Here is a 22,496-nt window from a genome sequence, read left to right as displayed (position 1 = left end):
TAAGATAATGGAGAGAACTTATGAGAGAGGAAAAAGGCTTAGACAGAGAGAACATACAACAAAGGAATGGGGATGAGTAGTCTAAACAAAGTGCGTACATAGTTTTTGAAGCTATATGTCAAATTGTTGTCTATCAAATATTGCTTACTTATTAAATTATTATTTATGTTTACTGTTTTACTAGATCAAGAGTGTGAGCAGCAAGTGAAGCCACAACAGTGAGAGCTGAGAGGTCCAGAAACATGAGAGGAAGGAAATAAAAGAGGGAAATAGATGAATGCTAAATGGTGATATGATAAACTAGACAGAAACAGTAGCTAAGAGGGAGGATGAATGGTGTTCACATACAAAACTGCAAGTGTTTTTAGTCTGATGCTTTTGAGTCAATCTTTGTTTTGACAGCAGTTAGTGTCGCAGTCACACAGCTCCAGGGATCTAGAGGTTGTGGGTTCAAGTCCTGCTCTGGGTGACTGTCTGTGAGGAGTTCCACATGGGTTTCTTCCAGATGCTCTGGTTACCTCCCATGGTCCAAAAACACACACTGGTTGGTGGACTGGCGACTCAAGTGTTCATAGGCGTGAGTGTGTGTCCCCTTGTGATGGACTGGTGACCACTCCAGTGTGTGTTCCCGCCTTGCACCCAATGATTGCGGGTGTTAGGCTCCAGACACACCGCCACCCTGAACTGGATAAGTGCTTACAAATGAATGAATGTTAATGATTTGGTGTATTTGGTGTATTTGATAGCATGTATTTTGTATTGTAATTTAATGACCACGTGTTCCTAAACTTGTAGAAAATCAGAGATGAAGTAGATAGTGTAGCAACCTGCCACAAATAAATTAATAACACACAGTGAGATAAAATGTGCTGTGCATTATGTTTAACTGCTGGAGAAAGTCAATGCTAAGAAGAAGCCAATAGATAGATCTACCAACACTGGCCTTCTAGTCCCATATACCAGACACTAATCCATAGGTTGCAGGTCCTTTAGTGCTGCTGCCCCCAGTCTTTGGAACACTTTGCCTCAATTTCTCATCTCTGCTCATCACTGTGTTCCTTTAAGTTTTAGCTGAAAACTTTCCTCTTCTCTTCTCTTTATCCTTGTTACATTTTTAATTTTTTAACACTCTGTAAAGCATCCTTGGATTTGTGAAAGATGCTATATAAATTAAACTTCTTATTCTCATTATTATTAAAATTGTTCATCATTTCACTAAAACATCTTCCTACGCAAGAAAAAGACAAAGTGAACATGCAGCAGGCATTTTCGTGCATTTACAAGCCTGGTGTTATGCTGCATTTAAGTGATGTTGGAAACTGGGAAATACCATTTTTCCGACTTGTGAATTGCACCCGAAAGGTGGACAAAGTTGTATTTACCACTGGTAAACTCGGGATTCTACAGGGTTTAGACAATGAAACTGAAACACCTGTCATTGTAGTGTGGGAGATTTCATGGCTAAATTGGTCCAGCCTGGTGGCCAATCTTCATTAATTGCACATTGCACCAGTAAGACTATGTGCATCCAATGGTTAAAACATTGTATCCTGAAGGCGCTGCCATGTATCAGGACGACAATGCACCAATACACACAGCAAGACTGGTGAAAGAATAGTTTGATGAACATGAAAGTAAAGTTGAACATTTCATTGTCCAACCCCTGTAGATGATACATGAGTATCCCCTGGAGAAAATGGCAAATATGCATTTGAACTGGCTAATTTTCTGTGTTTTCTGTAGATCAAATTCAAATATTTTGATCAGGTTTGTTATTACTCAAAGAGCATTAAGTTGTTATTTAATGATATACCACTTTTTGGGGACATGTTGTATACAGTGGGTGGATCTTCAGCCAAGACATTCGCTTAAATAGAGAGGCTGAAAAGTGCTGCCATGGATACCACTGACCATAAGATTCTTATAGACAGACTCACAAAATGGGTTGGACTCTCAAGAACAGTCCTGAAATGGTTTGTTTTTTCCCTGGAAGGCAGGAACTACTTTGTAGAAATAGAAAATAATATTTCAGAGAACATACCAGGGCAGCATGGTGGCGCAGCAGGTAGTGTTGCAGTCACTCAGCTCCAGGGACCTGGAGGTTGTGGGTTTAATTCCCGCTCTGGGTGACTCTCTGTTAGGCGTGTTCTCCCTGTGCCCCCGTGGGTTTCCTCTGGGTGCTCCGGTTTCCTCCCACCGTCCAAAAACACATGTTGGTATTTGGATTGGTGTCTGTAGGTGTGAGTGTGTGTTTTGCCCTGTGAAGGACTAGCGCCAATGAATGAATGAATGCCATTGACCTGTGGTGTCCCCCAGGGTTTTATACTTGGTCCACTTTTATTTAATTTATATATGCTTCCTCTTGACCAGATTCTGCAGGACTGTGGGCTGTCCTATCATAGCTGTGCAGATGATACTCAGATTTACATGGCCCTGTCCCCAAAGGACTCTGGTCCAGTTGACTCATTAAGCAAGTGCCTTGAACACATCATTAACTGGATGGGACATAACTTTCTGCAGCTGAATAAAGATAAAACAGAGATTATACTATTTGGGAACAACAATGAGAGAGAAAGATTGGCTGCGTATCTGGACTCAAGAGCCCTCAGATCTAAAGAACTGGCTCACAACATTGGTGTATTAATGGACTCAGATCTCATTTTTAGCAGTCATATTAAAGCGGTTACTAGATCAGCTTTTTACCATCTTAAGAACATCAATAAAATTAGAGATTTTCTGACTAAACTAGACCTGGAGAAACTTATCCATGCTTTTATTTCTAGCAGGCTTGATTACTGTAATGGTCACTTAACTGGACCTCCAAAAACAACCATTAAACAGCTTCAGCTGATTCAAAATGCAGCTGCCAGAGTTCTCACTCAGAGCACAAGAAGAGATCACATCACCCCCATCCTCAAATCTTTACAGGATACCAGTCTGTTACAGAATAGACTTTAAGGTGTTATTACTGGTCTATAAATGTCTTAATGGGGTAGGACCAGTGTATTTTTCAGACCTGCTACAGAGATATGAGCCGAGCAGAGATCTCAGATCTTTAGGAACTAAAGTTAGTCCTGCCTCAGGTCAAAACTAAACATGGAGATGCAGTGTTTAGCTCCTTTGCCCCTCATAAATGGAACCAGCTGACTGAGAATATTAGAAGAGCCCAGACTTTAGACACTTTTAAATCAAGACTTAAAACATTCCTGTTTGAGCAGCTACAGCTCAGTCTACAATACTCTGCACTTTTATTCAGTAACAGCACTTTAGTTATTTTCTTTTACTGTATCATTTTAAATTATTTTAATCATTTTTAATCATTTAATCATTTAACCCTTTTTATGTAATTGTTTTATTGGACTTTTATGATTTTTATTCTGCCTTTTAATTTACAAACCGGATTCCAAAAAGTTGGGACACTAAACAAATTGTGAATAAAAACTGAATGCAATGATGTGAAGGTGCCAGCATCTAATATTTTATTCAGAATAGAACACAAATCACAGATCAAACTGTATTATTTTGAGAAATTATGAAGACGCAATTAACATGCATTCACTGTGTTTTTCAAAAATATGTCTTGTTTCTAACATGGAGTGTATTCCAGTCCACGTTTTAATATAACTGTTAAAATACTAATACTAGAAAAGGATTCTATATGGCACCAAATATGGTTCTTCTCTTGTATCAAGTTTGTCGTCGCAACAGTAGAGGAACCCTTTCTGGTGCCATATAGAATCCTTGTCTAAAAGGTGCTCTATAGAACCATCTATAGCACATTCTCCATCAATCTGATGAACCCCTTTAATCATGCAAGAGGTAGTTCTTGTGCTCAGGGTTCTTTGATCATTTGCTTTACTAAAGAACCCTTGTAGAGCCATAAATGTTGAGTATATATTTTTTTACCACTGTTTGAGTCTACAAACTGCAACCAATATATTTGAATGTATTTTAATATAGATTAATATATTTTTATGACATTTATCATTAAATAGATACTTTATGATAACACATTTTCTATCCATGTTAACTGTTTTAAATTTCACCTTAAAAATTTATGAGAGTATTATACACATTTTTAAATAAAAAAAATAAGTTAACACATAGAACACAACTTGCTCTGTTATTATGTAAGCATTTAGCTATAAAAACTAATTGGCATATACAAAGACAGTCTTAAGAAAAAAACAAAAAAACAAACAGGAAATAGACGTTGATGTGGAAACATATAAATATACACATCATGAGAGGTGGGTAAATGTTTTCCTCATTGATTCACCATAGACATAATGATTAAATGTTGAGCAGATTCTGGAAGGCATTGACCTGAGCTGACATAGGGTTTAATTGAGAGAGTGATGTGTAGAATTCCTCACAGATTTTGAAGCAGAGAGGAAGAGAGTTGACTACATTATCAGTGCAGAGCTTTGCAGGATCAGTTACACAGAGATTGTTTAAGATAAAAAATGAGTTCCATCTTTTAACTATTTGTTACAGACCAACTTGTGCAAGTAAAAGTGAGGTGGGGAGGAGGGGGCGTCTTTCAGACATTGCTTGGTCAGTGAGGTTTATTTAGTTTTTTAGAGAAATACACAGAGCTGCAAGTCAATGTTAAAAAAGGTTTATGGAAACAATATTCACCAATCAGCCACGAGATTAAAACCCCTCAAGGTAAACGGAATAACACTGATGATCTGGTGACAGTGGCATCTGTTGAGGGTGGAATACTGTATATTAGTCTGAGTGTGAATAAAGCTAATGTGTTAGCAGCAGGAAAAACAGGCATGTGTAAGAAATTGAGTGATATTAACAAGGGCCACATTGGGATTGTCTTTAAACTTTTGCTGAGATCAGCTCCATGATGCCAGATCTTGTGAGGTATTATTGATTGTAGTGATTAGTAGCTACAGAAATGTATATTGTAACAAGTTATTCAGTTATTCTTCTCTTCTCCAGTCATTGGTTCTACAATATTTCATTTGTTATTATTTCTCCTGTTAATGAAGCTTCTGCTCAGTGCCAGTGGTTGGGGCGAAGTGCTGTTTCAGTTTTGTTGTTATTTATAATCTCTGTGTCCTTTGACCTGGTGCACCACAGCACAACCACCATGGGCCAGAAATAAGATCATTCACCTTCAGACCCGCAGATAAAACTCATCACAATTTATATACCTTTATAAACACTGTTTGTGGAAAGCAGTTACTAGTGGTTTTGTTTGAATTGTTTCATTCACTTAGTCTCATGAAGTAATTTTTATTTATTTATTCTGGATGAAGAATGATGTTCTCTGTTTCTCTTCCCTGTTTTAGTGTTTGTTTCCCTCATCCAAACAGAGCGCGCTCAAGGTGATTCACATTTACATTTATTGAATTCTCTTGGAGCTGATAATTGTGTTCATAGAGTGGGATGAAGAGTTTGAGTTCAGTGACAGATGTGTTTGATGTGTGTGTTTTTTACAGTGCAGTATGATGCAGTTCTGGGTGTGGAGCCAAACTGGACAGAAATATTCAGTGGAGAGACAGTCACACTCAGATGTGTCTGTTCAGGAGGGAGAGTAACTGACAGGAGGTACCAGTGGTACAGAGCTAACAATCATATTTATGAATCTACTGAAAACATTTACACACATTCTGTCATTAAAACTAACCAAAGTCAGAAATACCAGTGTTGCTGTGGTGGAAAAAACTCTGCTCGGAGTAATGAAGTGACTCTCACAGTGATCGGTACACATTTGATCTTGTTACATGTAGTAATTCTTCCTATAACCTTTTAATGAATAGATCTGAGATTAAAGGTGAGTTTGAGTGGTTTAAAGTAACATTTGTGTGATGTCATTGTACAGAGAGACCAAAAGCTTCACTGACTTTGGATCCTAGTGCACAGATGTTTATTGGAGAGACAGTAACTCTCAGATGTGACGTACAAAACCACACAGACACTGAGTGGAGTTACAGCTGGTTTAAAAATAATCACTCAGTTTATAATTTAAGTGAAAGCAGGGAACTTTCATTCAGTGTAAACGTGTCTGTCATCGGTAACTACACCTGCAGAGGACAGAGGAGGAGTGACTCTCAGAGATCAAAGATCAGTGATGCTGTTACACTGACTGTATCAGGTGGGTGTTAATCTATTATTATTTACACTGATATTCATTAACTCCATCATCATATCACTACATTTAACTCACAGGAACATACTCTGAAAATTAAATGCAAATTCAGAATTCTCAGTTCATTAAATCTCACTCTCCTGATCTCAGATATCCATTTGCAGAGCGCATATTCTTTCCTTGGTAATGGCTTTTTTAACAGCCACATGTCTTTTCACACCCACATTGCTGAGTTTTCTTGTCACAGTGGAAGAATGAACAGATCTGAAGATTTGAAATTAGTTGGGCTTGATTTCCTCCTGTTTCACAAATATCAAAGGGTTAATTACTGTGACAGTCTAGTGCTCTAACAGGTCTTGAATGTGTCAGTGTTTGGGGTCTCATTTTCTTCATACCTTTTCATAATGTATTGAAATACAGTTTTACACAAGGGCAGTTCAAAGTGCTTGTAAGAATGAAACATAAAACAAGTGTGGTCTTTGACATTTGACTGGTTCTATGAACCCAAACAGCATCACATCATTGTGTAATAAACCTCTGTGACAGATGTGTAAATATTGTATGTAACAGCTGTACAATGCTGAGGTGAAGTAAACAGTGTGTGAACTCTTAATGATCTCTTTCTTTCCTACAACAGAAAAACCTAAACCTGAACTCACATCAAGCCGTAAAGGACCTGCAGTGAGAGGACAGCCAGTGGTTCTGTTCTGTGAGCTGGGTCAGTCTGCTGGATGGATGTTTTACTGGTCCAAACACACACACAACCCTGAGAATGAGACCTGCACTGAAACACACTCCTACACCATCAGCTCAGTCAGTGGCTCTGATGGAGGACAGTACTGGTGCAGAGCTGGGAGAGGAAACCCACTCTACTTCACCCACTACAGTGATGCACTCTGGGTAAACGTTACTGGTGAGTGACTCTGTTTACTGTCTGTAATTAGTGCTGGACATGACACGTGTTATTTGCTGTGTTATTTTCTGCATAAATGCTGTTGTATGGTAAACATTGGGAACAAGTGAACTGTTCTAAAGTGTTCTGAGTGTTTGACTTTCTGCCCTTTAGTCCAGTCATAACTGGTATACAACACTTTTCAAATTGGCTCTAACAAGATAATAATAATAACACGTCTGAACGGTCATTTGTGTGTTGAAGGTGTGTCTTCTCGAGTCTCTCTGGTGGTCAGTCCTAACAGAACTCAACACTTTAGTACTGACTCTCTCTCACTGAGCTGTGAGGGACAGAGGGACTCTACTGGATGGAGAGTGAGACGATACACACACAGTGAGAAGGTGTCAGATTGTTCATCAGTTACAGGATCTACCTGCAACATCAGCTCCCTCTCCTCATCCCACACTGGAGTGTACTGGTGTGAGTCTGAATCTGGAGAGAGCAGCAATCCTCTCAAAATCACAGTGCACTGTGAGTCTACATCAACTGTGCTGCATAGTTCTGTCAACAACTGAATCACACTTACTGCATTTACAGTGACTGCACTCAGTCAATAATACCACTAGAGTCATTTTACAGCTAAGTCTTCAACTAAGTTCTTGAACAGTTCTTGAAGGGTCATTCTAGAGAAGTGTAGCAGGTTTAGGAGTGATGTCCTTTTAAATCTGACACTCTCCATTTCAGTTGGTTTAATCATTCCCTCTTTCATCTCTCTGGTGGTCACTGAGGCAACTCCATAATGTCCCAAAATATGTACAGCACTGAATGCCTTGGTAAAGTGCTAAATAAATGCAAATATCATTCATATTTCCTCTGTCCCAGATGGTTCTGTAATTCTGGAGAGTCCTGTTCATCCTGTGAATGAGGGAGAGTCTCTGACTCTACGCTGTTTATATCGTGACACAAAGCCCTCAGTCCTCACAGCTGATTTCTATAAAGATGGATCACTCCTCCAGAACCAGACTACAGCAGAGATGACCATCCACACTGTCTCACAGTCAGATGAAGGTCTCTACCACTGTAAACACTCACAGAAAGGAGAGTCACCAAAGAGCTGGGTCTCAGTCAGAGGTGAGATGTAAAGATGTGTTGAAAATGCAAAATTGAAATCATCAACTTTAATTTTGGACAAACCGTGTTGAGGAGGTGGTGTGTGAATGGAGTATTTTTACTGCAATGTACTTTTACTTAAACAGTCCGTAGAACCAAGATATTTCAACACACTGTGAATGAAGAAATTAGAAAATGACTACAACAGTGTGTGTGTGTGTGTGTGTGTGTGTGTGTGGGTGTGTGATACACAGAGTCTTCATCAATAATATCAGTGCTCAGTGTGCTCAGTAGTGTAATGGCAGTGTCTCCATATCTGCTGGTGTCCATCGTGCTGGGCGTCAAATGCTACAGAGCTCGAGGTCAGAACTCTTTCAGTGCAACTGCAGATTAAATACTTCACAGAATTTGACAAATCTATAATAATAATAACTGCACATAAGAAGCAGCAAAGATATCTTTAGTAGATCATAATTGTTATAACTGTATAATACTGACATTGGTCTTAGCACAGATTTTATTTAAATGATTCTTAAAGTAGTATTCTTCAAAAATCATTCTAAAATGTGAAGTTTAAAAAAGACATTTCAGGCTGAAATAATGTCTTTACACCAGTGGGTGGCACAGCAACATCAGTCATTTTTAATCTATTTTTTTGTTTGTCCTTCAGCTCAAACCGACGAAGATCAAAGTCAGTCTGCTGTCACAGAAGAGTGAGAATCTAAAAGAAGTGTAGAAAGAACTCCCTCTGTGTGTTTAAAATCTATTCAAATGAGTTTTAGAGACTGATCACATTTATCTTTAATCATGCTCCACTTCTGTACACATCATGAATAAAAAATCAATCTCGTACATCATTTCATTAGTTAAAACTCCAGTGGCTGTAATAACAGCTCCAGTCCTGTCAGGTAACACTCCCTCCAGTCTCACTTCAGATCCTGTCCATTTTAACCCACTCTTCCCCTAACACTGTGATCCATATCTGAGCAGAACACAGCACTGACATTCCCACTTTCCAGGACCACCACTGTAGGGGATCTGTATGTGACGAGGACAGTTCTAAGACAAAGAGGTTCTTCCTCTAGAGACTGGAGTAATCTTTAATCTACAGATTTACCACCAGCAAATCCACAGTGAACAAGTTTTAACAAAAAACAAAAGCCACTCGGACTCTACTGTATGATGTTGTTTGCACAGATGTAAAATCTGATAACTTTATTGTCATATATTTTAAATTCACGTTCTTCTTGTTTGTTAATGAAATAAATTAGATAAATTGGCAGTAGGTGAGTGACATGACTTGGTTTAATAAATGTGACAGAGAGGCAAAGTCTTTCAGAGAAGTATTTGGAGTGATTTTCTTTCATTTATTTTAAATTCATATTTGTTTATCATTATTAATATGTATAATTTCATTAGTGCGTCCACCTCCAAGTTCTGTTAAAGTATATTTTCTATAAACTCCTCCACTTCAGACTCTGTCCAAGCTGCTGAATCACCAGCAATACCTTTGTGTTTTTCCTGTTCTGTCAGAGATGTCTCTGGAGGAAATAAATGTACAATTGTTTACAGTAAACTTAGCTCTGTTTCATCATTTTGTTGGAAATGCTGCAAAGATCTCTGCATTTTGTTAAGTTTGAATGGAGGATAATGTAACTGTCTCAGAGGAAGCTGCAGAATGTTACAATGCTCTGCTTCCTCTGAGGCATTAATGAAGGTGCAGTGTGTCTACTGCAACTTTTGCTGCTCCTACAACTTCTACAGCCATCTAGACCTACAACCCAGAGCTTAATGAGACTGTTTTTGCAAAAGGCTATGACCCCTGCACAACAAAAGACAATAGATGAGGAACTGGCTAAAATGATTGCACAAAATTTTCAACCGTTTTCTATTAAGTAGACAAAGCATTCAGAAACTATACTCATGCTCTCAAGCCAATGTATGCACTTCCAAGCAGGAATACGCTTTCCCAAAAAAATATTCCAGGTCTGTATGGCAGAGAATGTGCTTCACTCCTAGAAAGGGTCAAAAAAGCCACAAATTGTCACAAAGAGTCTTGGACATCGCGACCTACCACATTCTACATGTCAGAGATTGGACCTGTTTGTTTAATTGAGATTTTTGTATTTTATATTAAACAATTCATTTTTGTATAAATAAAGCCATATAAATGGTACATATATGATATAATGTATGTTTTTACACTAGTAATTCATTTTACACATCATTTGGAGCCACTTGGTAGCCGAAAGAGCCAGCTCTTCCTAGTGAGCTCAGCCAAAAGAACCAGCTCCCTAGAAAGAGCCAAAATTCCCATCACTAGTGATTTAGCTTTGAGTGTTTTCTTAATCTATGACCACACACCCTGGATATTTTATGACCAAACACAGTAAATCTTACAGATTGCTCCTTTAATACATTGCATTGAAATATACTTTTAAACATGATCATACAACTGAGTTTTGATACTGTAGTGCCTCCTAAAAATGACAGTACATGATTTAAATTCATAAGAAATAGCAATGCAGTGATGTGGGCTGGACCAGATATCATTCACACTTTTCAACCATAAGAGGCTTGAGACTCAACTTGGACTTGTGCTCAAAGACTTGAGACATGACTTGGACTTGCCAAAATTGACTTGTGAACATCTGTGTGTGTGGCATCAAAGTGGGGCCAAAAGTTTTGAAAAATCAAATAGCAGAATCCATAACTGAGAAATTAAATTCTGAAAAAGGGGAGTACTATTATTAGTGTTGAGAGTCTTTAAAAACAAGCTGATAAAGAGAATATTTCCATTTATTCAGTTTATTACTCATTTATTTTTTATATGCGCTACGCTTCTTCTCAGTCATGTTTTCAGCTTCAAAACCTTCTCGATTTCACTTTGAAAATCTTCTCGGTTCTGAGCTTTGGAATGCTTGGACTGGAGGGCGGGATCTAGTCCATCGTTGGCTGCTATAGATAAGCCCCACTCACCAAGTAAATTCTACACACGCCACTAATGAGAGTTTTATTTCTCCATTGTGGAACGCCAAGGAGGTCAATACATGGCATCTAAAAAAAAGTTGTATAAAACACAGAAAAATATGGCGTTTGTGCCGTTAAAATAACATAGTTCAAAACACGCTTTTGAATCCTCAGGACACAGTAATTTACCAAAGCCGAAACAAATGGCATTAAAAGCAGCGTTTCAAAATAAGTTAGAGCTCCATCTGCTGGTTGTGAAAGCCAATACAATTGAACTCCATCACTGACTGAGCAGATCAGACCAGCTCAATTTTCTACAGACCTCATTCATCCTGGATGGACTTTATTATTCTAAATGTAAAAATTTTATTTTTAAATATTTCTCTCATTATTTAACTTTAACAGTATTTTTATATTTCTTGTCTGTGTGTGTGTGTGTGATACTCTGTCTAATCACCTATGAAATAAAGGCAGAGCCCTAGGTCCCAATGACAAAGGTACTGAATAGTTAACAGTGATATGAAACCTCTAAATCAAGTTCACAGCTCTCAACAAATACACGTTAATCATTACCTATCTGAACAGTGGGCGCACACACACTCAGCAATGTAAATGGACAAAACGTTGCAGGCCTGAATCGCGGCTTGTGCACAGTGAGGCTCTAAACATCAACAGCCACTTCCCTTGCTTAATGCAACCAAACAAATCTAGGTTTTGTCCAGCATGGCTCTCTCCCTCTCCACACAGCTCTTAGCCCTGCCCAATCCCAGACTCATAATTGACAAGTGACAACCTAGCACAGACAAAAACAAAGATATCTCAACAGAAATCAGAGAAAAGTAAGGTGTGAGCACATGAACTATTACACTAACTAAAATTAATTTTCTATAATTTCCTGTAAAACATATATATTTTTAACCAATTTTAATAACTGGGAAATACAACTGGGTTACGTATACAGGGTGGGCCATTGATATGGATACACTTTAATAAAATGGAAATGGTTGGTGATATTAACTTGCTGTTTGTTGCACATTAGTATATAGGAGGGGGAAAACTTTTCAAGATGGATGGTGACCATGGTGGCCATTTTGAAGTTGGACATTTTAGATCTAACTTTGTTTTTTTGGGAAGAGGGTCATGTGACACATCAAACTTATTGGAGATTTCACAAGAAAAACAATGGTGTGCTTTCAATGTAATTTTATTTTTTTAATGAGTTGTTTACAAATTTCTGACCACTTATAAAATGTGTTCAAAGTGCTGCCCATTGTGTTGGATTGTCAATGCCACCCTCTTCTCCCACTCTTCACACTGATAGCAACACCGCAGGAGAAATGCTAGCACAGACTTCTAGTATCCGTAGTTTCATGTTCATCCTGTGACTGAGGGAGAGTCTCTGACTTACAGTGAATCTAACTGGAAAACTGTTTCTTTTATTGGATTCTCTGTGGCACAGTGTAAGGTGTAGAAAGATGTTGATCATTTAAAAGTATGAGAATTTGACTGAACTCTAAGGCTATGTTCGCACAGCAGCTAAACGTGGCCCAAATACGAACTGTTTAGTCATATGTGACACAGATATGTTGTGTGACTGAGTGAAAAATACAATTTGCATTGAGTTTGACTTTTTAAATTCAGATTTGAGCCACTTTCATATGTGGTATTGAGGTCCGATCCATATCCAATCTGTGCCAATGTGACTCTGTCTGAACTGCCAGATCGGAATTCATGTGACATTTAGTCACTCTGGCCACTGAGAATGATATCCGGACAATGGTCTAAAGCATTTTTCATTTTAACTTGAGGTGTTTAGGATGTGGATGGCCAAGTAAAAGCATTTTCGTATTGTAAAACATATCGGCAAACGAAAAACATGTGAAACTCCTTAATCCAGGTTTCTGTCTCTCATTTATGAGAAAATAAAATTGAGTAAATTTGTATAAAGTGTTCTTTATAAAACATACAGGATAAAAGTTTTATATCAGTTCTATATCAGTTTTTTTATTGTTATTTTTGGTATGAAGCTGTATAAATGTGGATCATGGGGATATTAAACTCATTATCAGCACTCATCTGCTTCTCTTTGGAGACTTTCTGTTCGTGAGAGACCCGGGACACGAATATTCTATTCCATATGAGCTTAATGTTAAAAACAAAGAAAATGGAAGTTTTGTGATACAGCACTACACAGTCCGGTCCCGTTTCCTTCATTTCAAGAACAAAAGTGATTTGTATGAAATGGTTCAATGTTTATTGCACTTTATTCTTATGAAAAATACATTTATTTTAAGACAAAACACAGTGGGTAAGTTTACATTTTATTTAGTAGAATGATCCACCACCCAAATCAAACCTCTTCTGTGGGGGTCCTGACCACTGAAGAACAGAGTGAAATGATAATAATGCAGAGAAACAGGTGGATGACAGTCTGTAATTGCAGAACTACAAAGTGCTTCAGTTTGGTCAGTGAAGCTGATAAAATGGGCAGTGAGAAACAAGGTAGGTGTTTCTATGTATGTTCTCTTGGTCTACATTGTTTTTGCAAAAAAAAAAAAAAATGTCTGCTGATAAACCAATGTAACAGACTTTTGTTTCTGGGTTATAACTGTTATATTTCAATTGCTCACATATAGACTTAATAAAAAACATCAACATTCCTCATGAACTTAGATTATGTGACAATGACCTACACTAGTTTTGCATTTGAGATAAAACATGAAATTGACTTGTGCTTGTGTTTTATCGTAGAAACAATCAACAATTCGCTACAAATTATTATATGCAGCATTGATCATGTTTAATAATACCTCAAAAATGAGTAGATTTTCTTGATTTGCAACTGTACTATATATCACTTTCTCCGAGAAGGCCAGTTCTTTCTGTAATGGTATCCTTGCTGTCCCAGAGGCAAAGAAAACATGACAGCATTTTAAAAAAGCCCAGTCATTTTCCATCAATAAAGAAGATTATGTATTGTAAATTTACAAAGATAACCAAAAACCGTTCAGAAGTGTGTGGTTTTCCGAAATTTACGACTCCACAGAAAATCGCTTTCATGAATCAGTCCCCAAATATAGTCTCAATATAGTCTCACATCATGTCGTTATATTGTCCTTGGTAACAGTGTTCAAAGGTCATGTCCTGGGGAAAGTGAACTTAAAAATAAACTTGTATTTGATATGAAGGAAAAATCAAGTCTAACACTTCTTTTAAGCAGAAACAATAAGAATGTAGAGTGTAATCTTGATGGATGTGTTTTGTGCTTTTGCAGCTTGTATTAATTTGCAGTGAGTTTGGGCTTCCTTAGCCACCGTACCCTTTGTCACACTGATCGTTGTACAGTTTCTGACCACAGGGCTGCTTTGTCCAGATATCTGAGTGGTGTCACTCACATGGATGGATCACTCAGAGGTGACACTCACATGGTATTGTAAATGGTGCTATTATGAGTTTTCAGACACATCAGTGTTGCAAACAGTGTCATTGCTAGGTTGAGAACGGGCCAACAAACAAGTGCAAAATACAAACCGGATTCCAAAAAAGTTGGGACACTAAACAAATTGTGAATAAAAACTGAATGCAATGATGTGGAGGTGCCAACATCTAATATGTTCAGAATAGAACACAAATCACAGATCAAAAGTTGAGAGAATGTATCATTTTAAGGGAAAACATATGTTTCATGGCATCAACAAATCCCAAAATAGTTGGGACAAGGCCATTTTTACCACTGTGTGGCATCCCCCCTTCTTCTTACAACACTCAACAGACGTCTGGGGACAGAGGAGACCAGTTTCTTGAGTTTAGAAATAGGAATGCTCTCCCATTCATGTCTAATACAGGCCTCTAACTCTTCAATCATCTTGGGCCTTCTTTGTCGCACCTTCCTCTTTATGATGCACCAAATGTTCTCTATAGGTGAAAGATCTGGACTGCAGGCTGGCCATTTCAGTACCCGGATCCTCCTTCTACGTAGCCATGATGTTGTGATTGCTGCAGAATATGGTCTGGCATTATCTTGTTGAAAATTGCAGGGTCTTCCCTGAAAGAGATGACGTCTAGATGGGAGCATATGTTGTTCTAGAACCTGAACATAGTTCTCTGCATTAATGGCGCATTTCCAGACACGCAAGCTGCCCATGCCACAAGCACTCATGCAACCCCATACAATCAGTGATGCAGGCTTCTGAACGGAGCGTTGATAACAACTTGGGTTATCCTGTCCTCGCTTGTCCGGATGACATGGCGTCCCAGTGTTCCATAAAGAACTTCAAATCGTGACTCATCTGACCACAGAACAGTCTTCCATTTTGCCACACTCCATTTTAAAAGACCCCTGGCCCAGTGCAAACGTCTGAGCTTGTGGAGCTTGCTTAGAAATGGCTTCCTCTTTGTACTGTAGAGTTTCAGCTGGCAATGGCGGATGGCACGGTGGATTGTGTTCACTGACAGTGCTTTCTGGAAGTATTCCTGAGTCCATTCTGTTATTTCCTTGACAGTGGCATTCCTGTTTGAGGTGCAGTGACGTTTAAGGGCCCGGAAATCACAAGCATCCAGTAGAGTTTTACGGCCTTGACCCTTACGCACAGCAATTGTTCCAGATTCTCTGAATCTTTTGATGATGTTATGCACGTTTGATTATGATAACTTAAAAGTCTTTGGTATTTTACACTGGGTAACACCATTCTGGTATCGCTGCACTATCTTTCTGCGCAGCAATGGTGGAATTGGTGATCCTCTTACCATCTTGGCTTCAGAAAGACACTGACACTCTGAGAAGCTCTTTTTATACCCAATCATGTTGTCAATTGACCTAATTAGTGTTAATTAGCTGTTAATTCCAGTTAATTCCAGCTGTTCGTTATATGATCAATTTCCTTTTTCCAGCCACTTATTGCTACTTGTCCCAACTTTTCTGGGATTTGTTGACACTGTGAAATTATGAATCAACATATTTTTCCTTTAAAATGTTACATTTACTCGGATTAAACTTTTGATCTGTCATCTATGTTCTATTACGAATAAAATTTTGACATTAGCCATCTCCACATTGAATTCAGTTTTTATTCACAATTTGTTTAGTGTCCCAACTTTTTTGGAATCCGGTTTGTAAAATGTGGCGTTATATAAGTGCCTACTCTGTTGAATACATAGATATGTCCCCTGAGGTAATGAACTCATACATTTCGTAAAAGTGCCACAAAGTATTCTCTGAGTTATGCCATAGGTGCACCACTTGAGTTAAAAGTTCTGGGTTCCTATCCTGCTCTGGGTGATCGTCTGTAAGGAGTTTGGTGTGTTCTCCCCGTGTCCATGTGGGTTTCCTCCAGGTGCTCCGGTTTCCGGTGATTCTGGGTAGGCTCCGGACCCTGAACTGGATAAGGGCTTTACTGAAAATGAATGAATGAACCAGCTGTGCATAGTTTTCATCCTTGTGATTGCCTAGGAAGCCGTGAACTCCAACAGGCAAACCAAAGTATGCCTTGTAGGCCTCACACATCTTAGCCGATGCTTTCATAGAGTACATTTTCACTCGCCTTTATAAACTGGATCCTGTAAACAAAACATAAATGTTTAACAATAAAACAAAATTATCCAGTTCAAAGTTGCGGTGGGTCCAGAGCCTACCTGGAATCATTGGGCGCAAGGCAGGAATACAAGGCAGGAGTTTGTTAAAAGAAGAATCCTTTAAAAACAGTTGTATCTTGTGGCTAAAAATAGAATTTTATTGAAATAGTAAAAAGCTTCAATGATAGGATATCATGCTCATTTTTAATTCACATTGTTTACTCTTTTGTCATAAAACAAAGTAAAGCATTTTGAGCTGCATTCATGTATGAAAGGTCCTATACAAACAAATATATTACAGGCAACTGTATTTAATTTGTAAGTAGTATAATTTGTGTATCGTATAAAATGTAGAAGTTAACAGAAGAAGCAAAATGGTTTCTTGTACCAACATTTAATGGTTATTTTAACCAACTTTCATAGATATGCAGATATTGATTACAATAATAGGAAAAATGCAAAAAGGACAAAACATCCATTAAAACAACAAAACATGGGCTTCATTTCACAAAAGCGATGCAAGTTCAGAAACGCAGCAAATCCAGTCACAACACAATGGAAGTTTTCTGGAGAACCCTGAAAGATGCTGCACCCCAGAGACATGATGTGTATACACAGAACAACAAAGTATTGCCAGAATCTGACTTCATTTGTGTGCAAAGCTTACAGCAGATTACACTCATGATTCCTATTTCTGTTTAAAACAAGTGTTAGATATTTCCTTCACATCAAACACGGAACAGCACCTGAATCATTGCTTATATTGCATTTAATAAACTTGTGTTTGGTGTTTGATATGAAGGAAAAATCAAGTCTAACACTTCTTTTAAGCAGAAACAATAAGAATGTCGAGTGTAATCTTCATGGATGTGTTTTGTGCTTTTGCAGCTTGTTTTAATTTGCAGTGAGTTTGGGCTTCCTTAGCCACCGTACCCTTTGTCACATTGACCTTTGTTCAGTTTCTGACCACAGGACTGCTATTGCCCAGATATCTGAGTGGTGGATTATTCTCAACTCAGAGGTGACACTCGCATGGTATTGTAAATGGTGCTATTATGAGTGTCTCAGACACATCAGCGTTGCAAACAGTGTCATTGCTAGGTTGAGAACGGGCCAACAAAGTGCAACATAAAGTGCGGCCTTATACAAGTGCCTACACTGTTGAATAGATAGATAAACATTTCCCCTGAGGTAATGAACTCATACATTTCGTAAAGGTGCCACAAAGTATTCTTTGAGTAATGCCACAGGTGCACCACGTGAGTTAAAAGTTCTGTCCAGTCAAAGGCCTGGGTTTCCTAAGTTCATTTTTATGACCCTGAACCTGAGTGTGTTAAACCTGTAAAGGTAAATTGGGCTAATTGATTGGATCGATTTGATTAATTTTTTTTAATCACTTTTGTATTTGAAGGTTTTATTCTTGCAGCAGGTAAATCCAAATTATTTAGTAACACAAATATTCAGTCAGAAATATACCCATCCTGCTTCATTTTCAAGTGAAAACGACATCAACCCTATATCCAACCAAGAAGTCAAGGATTGGAAATACAGGACACGAGAGAGAAGAGAAAAAAATGGAGGTAAGATAATGGAGAGAACTGATGAGAGAGGTAAAAGGCTTAGATAGAGAGGACATACAACAGAGGAACAGGGATGAGTAGTCTAAACAAAGTGTGTTTTTGAAGCTATGTCAAATTGTTGTCTATCAAATATTGCTTACTTATTAAATTATTATTACTGTTTACCATTTTACTAGATCAAGAGTGTGAGCAGCAAGTGAAGCCACAACAGTGAGAGCAGAGAGGTCCAGAAACATGAGAGGAAGGAAATAAAAGAGGGAAATAGATGAATGCTAAATGGTGATATGATAAACTAGACAGAAAGAGTAGCTAAGAGGGAGGATGAATGGTGTTCACATACAAAACTGCAAGTGTTTTTAGTCAGTGACCCCTCCAGTTTGTGTTCCCGCCTTGCACCCAATGACTGCGGGTTAGGCTCCAGACACATTGCCACCCTGAACTGGATAAGTGCTTACAAATGAATGAATGTTCATGATTTGGTGTATTTGACAGCATGTATTTTGTATTTTAATTTAATGACCAAGTGTTCCTAAACTTGTAGAAAATCAGAGCTGAAGTAGATAGTGTAGCAATCTGCCACAAATAAATTAATAACACACAGTGAGATAAAATGTGCTGTGCATTATGTTTAACTGCTGTAGAAAGTCAATGCCAAGAAGAAGCATCATTCTTTTTTCTCTAGCATCATCAACAATAACATTAACAACAGCAGAATTCTCTTCACCATGCTTGACAGACTTACAAACTCACCCACACCAATGGCCCCTGAAAGATGTAATGAGTTTGCACTCTTTTTTAACCCTAAAATCCAGAATATCAGACAAGTGATTAGGAAAATGTCAGAGTTCAGTACTGTTAATAGTGAAATTTTAATTGACACAGTTGGTCATCTCAAACTATTCACTTGCAGTTTTGACACACTACCAACCAAGTTTTTAAAGAGTGTGTTTCACACTATAGCACCAGACATACTCCATATCGTAAACACCTCACTCATGTCGGGGTCTTTCTGAGCTCACTAAAAACTGCAGTCGTAAAGCCTCTTCTAAAAAATAAAAATTTAGAATCATCTCAGATAAGTAACAACAGACCAATTTCTAATTTACCGTTCATTGGCAAAATCATTAAGAAAATAGTTTTCAGGCAAATCACCAGTTTCTTGTCCATAAACAGCAGCCTAGACAAATTCAGGTCCGGGTTCCGGTCTAATCACAGCACTGAGACTGCTCTAATCAAGGTAATTAATGACATTCACTTAAATACGGAGGCTGGAAAGGTATCTTCTATTACTTTATAACCTTAGTGCTGCCATTGATACCATTGACCATAAGATTCTTATTGATAGACTCGTAAACTGTGTTAGACTCTCAGAAACAGTCCTGAAGTGGTTTGTTTTTTACCTGGAAGGCAGGAACTACTTTGTAGAAATATAAAATAATATTTCAGAGAACATACCAGTGACCAGGGCGGCATGGTGGCGCAGCAGGTAGTGTTGCAGTCACACAGCTCCAGGGACCTGGAGGTTGTGGGTCCAATTCCCGCTCTGGGTGACTGTCTGTTTGGTGTGTTCTCCCCGTGTCCGCATGGGTTTCCTCCGGGTCCTCTGGTTTCCTCCCACGGTCCAAAAACACATGTTGCTAGGTGGACTGGCGACTCAAAAGTGTCTGTAGGTGTGTGCATTGCCCTGTGAATGACTGGCACCAATGAATGAATGCCAATGACCCGTGGTGTCCCCCAGGGTTTTATTCTTAGTCCACTTTTATTTAATTTATATATGCTTCCTCTTGACCAGATTCTGCAGGACTGTGGGCTGTCCTATCATAGCTGTGCAGATGATACTCAGATTTACACAGCCCTGTCCCCAAACGACTCTGGTCCAGTTGACTCATTAAGCAAGTGCCTTGAACACATCATTAACTGGATGGGACACAACTTTCTGCAACTGAATAAAGATAAAACTGACATTATATTATTTGGGAACAGCAATGAGAGGCAAAGATTGGCTGCATATCTGGACTCAAGAGCCCTCAGATCTAAAGAACTGGCTCGCAAACTTGGTGTATTAATGGACTCAGATCTCAGTTTTAGCAGTCATATTAAAGCGGTTACTAGATCAGCATTTTACCATCTTAAGAACATCAATAAAATTAGAGATTTTCTGACTAAACTAGACCTGGAGAAACTTATCCATGCTTTTATTTCTAGCAGGATTGATGACTGTAATGGTCTCTTAACTGGACTTCCAAAAACAAACATTAAACAGCTTCAGCTGATTCAAAATGCAGCTGCCAGAGTTCTCCCTCGGAGCAAAAGAAGATGTCACATCACCCCCATCCTCAAATCTTTACAGGATACCAGTCTGTTACAGAATAGACTTTAAGGTGTTATTACTGGTCTATAAATGTCTTAATGGGGTAGGACCAGTGTATTTTTCAGACCTGCTACAGAGATATGAGCCGAGCAGTGATCTCAGATCTTTAGGAACTAAAGTTAGTCCTGCCTCAGGTCAAAACTAAACATGGAGAGGCAGTGTTTAGCTCCTATGCCCCTCATAAATGGAACCAGCTGACTAAGAATATTAGAAGAGCCCAGACTTTAGACACTTTTAAATCAAGACTTAAAACATTCCTGTTTGAGCAGCTACAGCTCGGTCTAAAATACTCTGCACATTTATTCAGTAACAGAACTTTAGTTATTTTCTTTTATTGTATCATTTTTAGTTGTTTGAATCATGTTTAATAATTTAATCATTTAACTCTTTTTATGTAATTGTTTTATTGGACTTTGATGATTTTTATTCTGCCTTTTAACTGTTTTTTTTTTTTTTTCTTTAAAGCACATTGAATTGCTTTTGTATGAAAATTGCTCTATAAATAAACTTGCCTTGCCTTATTCTCCAGCTTCTTATTAAATACTCATTTCCACCTTAAACAGCTATACGAAGCTAAAACTAGAGTTAGGTTTTATAATCAAACACCTTTTGAAACATCTTATTACTACACTTATTTCCCATTTTATCAATTTAACTAAGTGTGCATCATGTCACTAAAACATCTATCTTCTAGTGAAATGCTATATTTGCTGTGTACTACCAAACTTGATTTCTCCTATTTAAGGTGGAAATCCAAGGCATTTCAAACACAATTCTTACTCTTTAATTTGTTTAGAACACACATGCACACACACACAAACGCACAATTTTCAGCTTTCAGTCATGTTATCCACCTTCTTGGTATAAAACACAAAACGACACACCTTTCAAACACCACTATACCTCACTTTCTTTATATGAAACACACCTATGTCATTTACTTATCTTACATACATAGGCATCTAAAGGAGAATATCTTACTCTGTCTGCTCCTCACAGCATGAGTATTGTAAATTATGGAAAGTCTGGTTATGGGTCAGAAGAGAATGGGTTCCTGTTCTGGGTCTTGATTCCTCTCAGTGCTTTTTCCTCTTACTCTGAAGAAGTCATTCCCCACCGTGTTAGAACAATCACTGGATTAGAAACATCTACTTTGTGTCTACACTCATTGTTCATTTTATCAGCTCCACTGACCATACAGGAGCACTTGTAGACAGCACAGTTTTTGGAACATAAACTGAGACTGAGAGAAGTGTAACTGAGAAATGCACATACAAACAAAATAAGTAATTTAGAAAATGTTCTCTTCATAAGCCTGTTTTTATAACTCTCAATATAACAGTCCTCTCCTTTTCCAAATTTAATTTCTCATATATGGATTCAGTTTATTGGTTCTTCGTTTGGCCCCATTTTGAGGCCATATATGTGTGTGTGTGTGTTTAAACGGAATTTCAAAATGTCAGACACCTTTTTTTACTCTCTTTCTCTCTCACACGTACACACACACACACTCTCTCTCAGGAAGTGGAGATATTTGAAAACAGCATTGTTGAGTCAGTCAGTTGTTACTGGGACACCATGAAGCTCATTGCTCTCTCTCTAACTCTCTGTGAGTAAATGTTATTTCGTCTTCATTAGAGTGAGTGCAGTTTATGAAGGAGTTAATATTTATCCAGGAGAAAATAAAGTATACTTAATTAAATATACTTCCATGCACTAAGTGTGCTATTTTCAGTGTACAAACAATGTACTTAATTATACATCGTTAGTGTCAAGGAGTGTTATGTTTACATTAATAAAAATTAATCCTAATAGTATTAAACAAATAGTGTTGATTTAACACTGGTGAATTTGAGGTATAGTAACTGTATTATTTTGAGAAATTTTGAAGAA

At 38.0% G+C, this 22,496-nt stretch overlaps 1 protein-coding gene across 1 annotated transcript in view; it reads left to right on the top strand.

Moving 5' to 3' along the window:
• The window catches only part of LOC136707268 (basement membrane-specific heparan sulfate proteoglycan core protein-like), a 160,456-nt gene that overhangs the window by 114,426 nt on the left and 23,534 nt on the right, over positions 1-22,496 (top strand). The window contains exons 10-14 of the mRNA XM_066681247.1: positions 5,843-6,115; positions 6,747-7,022; positions 7,266-7,532; positions 7,884-8,137; positions 8,362-8,473. Coding sequence (XP_066537344.1) covers positions 5,843-6,115; positions 6,747-7,022; positions 7,266-7,532; positions 7,884-8,137; positions 8,362-8,473 — 1,182 coding nt within the window. The remainder of the gene's footprint in view (positions 1-5,842; positions 6,116-6,746; positions 7,023-7,265; positions 7,533-7,883; positions 8,138-8,361; positions 8,474-22,496) is intronic.

The sequence above is a fragment of the Hoplias malabaricus genome, chromosome 9 (assembly GCF_029633855.1).
Source record: "Hoplias malabaricus isolate fHopMal1 chromosome 9, fHopMal1.hap1, whole genome shotgun sequence".
NCBI lineage: Eukaryota > Metazoa > Chordata > Actinopteri > Characiformes > Erythrinidae > Hoplias > Hoplias malabaricus.
This window is presented reverse-complemented; position numbering and strand designations above follow the sequence as displayed.